The 6,000-nt window shown below is 39.7% G+C and overlaps 1 protein-coding gene across 1 annotated transcript; it reads left to right on the forward strand.

Moving 5' to 3' along the window:
- Positions 1–379: 379 nt before the first annotated feature.
- LOC126613886 (MATH domain and coiled-coil domain-containing protein At3g58270-like) lies at positions 380–2,803 on the forward strand. Its single transcript, XM_050281504.1, has 4 exons — positions 380–516; positions 609–767; positions 879–1,036; positions 1,737–2,803. The coding sequence occupies exons 2-4, from the start codon at positions 640–642 to the stop codon at positions 2,663–2,665; spliced, it is 1,215 nt and encodes a 404-aa protein (XP_050137461.1). The 5' UTR covers positions 380–516; positions 609–639; the 3' UTR covers positions 2,666–2,803.
- Positions 2,804–6,000: the final 3,197 nt, after the last annotated feature.

Genomic DNA, 6,000 nt, shown 5'->3' on the forward strand with positions numbered 1-6,000 from the left:
AATCTCTTCCAAGCCACTTTTATCTTCCACTTTTAATTATTTAGTCATTATTTAAAAAGAAAAAGGATCCCCACCGGATCCATTGCGTGGGGGATCTTAAGGATCCCCACATCTCAACCGTCAACTGTGTATCGTATGGTTAGAAATTATTTAATTTTATTATTTTAAATTAAATATAAATAGTACCTGACAAAAAATAACCGCACAATACATGATAAACGGCTGTGAGGTGGAAATCCCCCACATAATGGATCCGCAGAATATCCTTTTCCATTTTAAAATTATGGTAAAAGCGGGAGCCTTTAGACTAAAGTAATGATTAGGTATAGGATTCATTCATTGCGTGTCATATTAGAAGAGTCTGCTTGGTGCAAAGAAATTTTCAAGACTATTTAAGTTACTGCTTTTCAAGTGATCACGTATTCTTTTCCCTCCTTATTTCATCCCCTCTCCTCCCCTTCTCTCTATATTGCTTTTTGTCGCAGAGCCCTTTCTCTCTCTGTGATCGTCGATTGGAAGCTATGTCTGAGTTGTGGGTCTTGTAAATTAGTCTCTGTTGTTCGATATTCCGTGCTAATGATATAGATTTGTTTACTGTTTATGGGTTTAAGTTCGCGAGCTTAGCTTGGATCATCAACAATGGAGAATCAGCAGAAAGTAGCAGGGGAACTTGTCACTAGGTCATTCACATGGACAATCGAAAATGTATCTAAGTTGAAAACCCAGAGGCATTACTCTGAAGTTTTCCTCGTCGGTGATTGGAAATGGTAATTTGAATTTTGTGCATCCCCTCCTGCTAATATTTAAATCGCTTCGAGGTTGTAGATGAATTATTGTTGGTTTTGGGATTAATTGATTTCATTGGTTGGTTTGATCAGGCGGATCCTTGTATTTCCGAAAGGGGGCAACGTAAAGCACTTGTCTTTGTATTTGGAGGTTGCAGATGCTTCGGATTTACCATCTCTGTGGACTAGGTATGCCCAATTCAGCTTGACAGTGGTTAATCAGCTGAGCAGAAATATGTCAATAACAAAGGGTATTTTCTCCGTTGTTCATTTGGGTTGATTCCGCATTTACGCTTGCTTTTTCTTGTCTGTTTTCTTTTCATTTTGTGCCCAATTCTGCTTGAATGTGGTTAATTTGTGAACTGGAGATTGCGATTCTTGCATCCGGTTATTGAGGCTCTGCTTTGATTCAGTCGTGATTATTGGTTGTGATCGCTAATAGGCACCCTGTTACCGTATTTGTAGTTTTTTCCTGCAAGAAAGAAATACGTAACGTTCAACTTTGTTAACAAACAATAGTCAGTTCACTTTAGGATATGGGGCTTCGGTTGTAGTTAAAGTTTTACACTTGTTTGGAATCAGGGACTTGAGGGAAAAATTAAACAAGAGGAAGTATGCAATTTTGCTTCCCTTTTTCGTTATGGGGAAACCATTAGTTAGAGAGAAAGAAGAATTGTCACTTTTATTGTCCAAGAACCAATAGAAGGGAGATTTCTTTTGAAGAAAATAATATAATTTGGACATGGATTCATCCAATGGTTAAGTTCAGAAGGAAATTTTATGTTTCCAATTACGTGTTTGAATACCTCTACATGTATATATGGTCTTGGGTTTGGTTGTGTTAAAATTAGGAATAAGCTTCCCTTGTTGTTTTTTTTATTAGTTCTCGGTTGGTTACGAATACTTTGTCAATTAAGTGTTTCTGTGATCCTTCATATTTTGATTTTGCAGAGGCTCAACACGAGTTCAATGCAAGTGCAAGCGACTGGGGATTCACATCATTCATCTCTCTGAATGAGTTTTATGATGGAGGAAAGTTTGTTCGCAATGATAAATGCATTATTGAAGCCAGGGTTACAGTCCGTAAGGTAGACATAAAGAATTTCGAAGACCAAGGAACTGGCAGTTCTGCACCCAAAGAGCCTTCAAAGCAAGAAGATCGGGCCCTGAAACCTTCAAGTGTGGATTCCGTGCAAGTTCCACACTCATCCGTACCAGTTACAACACCTACATCAGAACAGGTGCAAGCAAATTTGAAATCGGAACAGGTGCTTGCTTTCAAGGATGCACCAAGTTCCGGAGAAGTTTGCACTAAGCCTGCTGATTTCCCTGTTGACCCTTCCATAGTCAAGGGACACGAAAAAGTGCTCTCCGCTCCAGATGGTATGCTCATGGATTTTAGGGGTTTAGGGAAAATAGAGAGAGCTTTTGTTCCACTGCTAGAGGAAGTTTGTTCGTGGCATCCCTCGTTGATTGAGTGCCAAAAGAAGAGAAGCCGTACGTATATTGAATGGGCATTCACAGCTTTGGGTCGAGTTTTACATTTTCTGAAGACTACGAAGGTGAAGGATATGACCCCAGATACCAGTGAACGCGTTAAACTTTTGTGGGAGGAGCTTGAGACTTTTAAATTTGACTTGGGTTGGCTGGAGCCTTATGTGCAATCTGCTCTGGACGTGAAGAAGCTTATGGAAAGGGCAGGGGTAGTTAAAAATCTGAGAGAGGATGTGGATGCGTTGGAAATGGGAGTGAAGAGGCTAAGGGCGAGGCTAGCAGTTGCAGAGGTAGATCTAGAGGTAGCAAAAAGAGACTTGGCAAAGGTAGTAGAAGGCTTCGGTGAGACCGATATCAACAGGGAGTTGGGCTATGGGAGGCGTTGACCTTATTTGAGAAACATCTCGTTGATATTACAAAGTGATGTGCAATATCTCCAACACATTCCAAACTAATATGTATTAAGCACTTGCGTTCTAGTTGTGTTATCAGTATTTTATGATATTTCAAGAATATTATAGCAAGTGGGAATTCTCTTCTTTTGTTTTCTTGTTTGGAATTGAGCACAATATATAATAGTTTTTAAAATTTTAGACGAAACAAGAGTGTCTCAAACTCTCGTATAACTTAGGCGCAACTTGTTTTGTGTTTGAAAAATAATTGTACAAGTATAGTGTAAGTTGTATAACTCACCTGAGTATGCGTAGCCTTTCATCGTATACGGCCTCCGAGTTGTATACGAATTGATCGGCAATATCTCCTCGTGACACGGTGTTGTTATACGGAGTTTATATTCAGCTCGTTAATGATATACTCCGGCTTGTACCACCACGCTACAACATAAGTTCACAACCCAACATAGTAACAGTATTAGCTTCAGATGTAAACGGTAAAACAGTAAAAGAAGGTAACACTTTCACCTCACAACTGACAACTATCAATATTAGGTTTAGTCACGTCACAACTGACAACTATCATTATCACTTTCACCTCACCTCGGCGCTAACTTTTACACCATGGGCCAACAGGAATGCTCAAATTTCAAGTGCGGATAAGGTGTTCGTGTTGTGTCTTGGCTCGTTCGTTAGTGTGGAAATAAGATTTAGATTACAACCTCACCAAATGACACTCAGTTGAACAAAATAAAATACAAGAAATAAAGACACCGAGAAATTTACGAGATTTGGCAAAAACATGCCTACGTCCCCGGAGAGATATTGCTTTTCACTATGAATAACAGTATAAGTACACATGAGTTAAATCAACATAACGCAATCCTGAATCCCTTGCACACCCACTCATAGAATTTTCCCAAGAGCCTCACTCTATCCCAAGAGTTCTTTCACTAGAATACTTTTCACTCTAGTTCTCTGATTTTCTCTTAACCCATGTTCAACCTTTCCCATGGGAGAGCCGGATGCTCTCCCCTTGGATGCTTCTATGATGCTTACCTTCCCACTTTCTAAGCATTACTAAATGCACAAATATTGCATCTAGTTATAGGCATATACTAGCAACTATGGCAACAACCAAGACCAAAAAGTCTAAAGTTCACATGACATAATTATTACTTAGCCTACCTAGCATGCACCAAAGTCTATACCTAGTCTATAAAGTACAACTTTTCTCTATATGTCATTTAATGCATAGAAGAGAAAACATGCACAATTGTGTGCAAGCAAACACAAAGTCAAGTCTTGCTTGCTTCCAACTTTGCTTGTGACAGTCACCATGTCTTCAATTGTTGTCATCACATGACTCATAATTACTCACAAATGTATGAGCCAAACACAACAGTTTGATAAAGTCGTAAATACCTTCAATGTTGGCTAGCTCCACATCGACATGCGACGGGAGCACTCGATTATCCTTGAAGTGGTAGTAGTTGTCAGATTCCGATGTCGTTACGACGATGCGCTTCAACCACTTCACCATCCGACCCCCGATAAACCCGGGTATTATGACTCGTACCGGAAACCCGTGATCCGGCGCCAAAAGCTCCCCGTTTTGCATTTATTCTAGGATAATATCTCTCGACGGGTCCATCGCCACCTCATTTCTCAAGCTCGTGTTGTACTTGGTTCCACCGCCACTGGGCAGGTCTTCGGCGCCCTCAAAGCACACGTTGAGGGAGCCGTTCTTGCGGCTGCGGATCCTACACTGCTTAAGCACGTTGGGTAAGCCCAAAGTGGATAATATCGTGCTACAACGAAGTCGGTCTGGGATGTGACAGAATGGTATCAGAGCCACTCTGCCGTGTGGTGCGAGTGTGTCGATAAGAACGCCGGGCCCCTAAGGGGGGTGAATTTTAACATCCCACATCGACCAACGGAGATATGGTGATGTGCCTTATATGTACATGCCCACCTCTATATAGCATGAGGCCTTTTGGGAACTCACTATTTTTAGATTCCATTGGAACTCCGAAGTTAAGCGAGTTTGGGCGAGAGCAATCCCAGGATGGGTGACCCACTGAGAAGTTGCTCATGAATTCCCAAAAACAAAATCTTGAAGTAATGGTAAGCTCAAAGCGGACAATATCGTGCTACGGCGGAGTCGGTCTGGGATGTGACACAATTTGTCTGCATTAGCATTATGTTCTGATCCTATGATTCATTCACGAATTAAACATCTAGATACGGACTTCCATTTTGTAAGGGAAAAGGTTCAAAGAAAATATCTACAAGTTCACTATGTACCAACTGAGCACCAGACTGCACATATCTTGACAAAAGCATTACATGGTCCAGCCTTTCTCAGACATTGCTATAATCTCATACTAGGTTAACCCTGAGATTGAGAGGGGGGGGGGTAAGGACTAGTGATGTATGCTAGCTTAGTATGTACCTTCATGCCATGTCCGCTCTAGTTTGTTACAAGTTAGTTGAGTTGTTAAGAATTAGTTAGTTTGTTAAGTGAGCTAGAATGAGAGAGAGTGCTGAGTCATCAATTGTAAGAAATGCTATATATAGCAACCTATGTGTAATAGCTTATTACCGTTACAAAGCAATAAACACAAGAACATTCAATTTCTCTTTCTTCCTTTCATCTTCTTCTTCGACTTCCTTCTGCATTTTCTGTTTCCTTTCTTCATCAGCATAGCTCAATTCTTCTTCAATTTATAGTTGTTAAGAGTTTATTGCCATTAAAAATACTTGCGATTGCCAACATATTCGATGAGTAGGGGAAGGACACATTTTTTAAACCGTTAAAGATCGTATTCAAAAGGAATATGCGGATGGAAAGAAAAAAACTACGTTTTAGATTATTGAAAGTAGTTTTGATAAATACAAAATAAACAGTGTCGAAAGTTTGAATGAAAAATGATGTCGAAAGTTTGAATGAAAAATGAACTAAATCTTTGTGTCATGTTGATGAAATGAGGTTTTCCCACTCTAGTTTATAGTCATATCCGCAAATATGACTTAATAAATTGAATAAGACACCTAGTGATACATATAAGGATTCGAGGATACACTCTTTTGACACATTTTAACACTATTTTGTACGATTCACTCCTAAAATGACACCCATTTGTTATAAATGAAACAAACCTAATGTATGAGTTTGCACACGTCTGCATAAACTACATATAACTGCTTTTTTATTCTCCCATCAGTTGGGAAAAAATGAAATTATTGTTGGAATATCATGCATATATGGTTGTCACAGGAGTGAAGCTATGGACTGATGACATTGTGGATGGTCAAGTTTGTACGCA

This window comes from Malus sylvestris, chromosome 2 (genome assembly GCF_916048215.2).
Source record: "Malus sylvestris chromosome 2, drMalSylv7.2, whole genome shotgun sequence".
NCBI classification, from domain to species: Eukaryota; Viridiplantae; Streptophyta; class Magnoliopsida; order Rosales; family Rosaceae; genus Malus; species Malus sylvestris.

What these genes read in the sequence shown, in the direction of transcription:
- LOC126613886 (XM_050281504.1), top strand. Translation starts at nt 640, where the DNA reads ATGGAGAATCAGCAGAAAGTAGCAGGGGAACTTGTCACTAGGTCATTC. An exon ending in CTCGTCGGTGATTGGAAATG is followed by an intron (nt 768 to 878) that starts GTAATTTGAATT and finishes TGGTTTGATCAG; the next exon opens with GCGGATCCTTGTATTTCCGA. An exon ending in AAATATGTCAATAACAAAGG is followed by an intron (nt 1,037 to 1,736) that starts GTATTTTCTCCG and finishes TTGATTTTGCAG; the next exon opens with AGGCTCAACACGAGTTCAAT.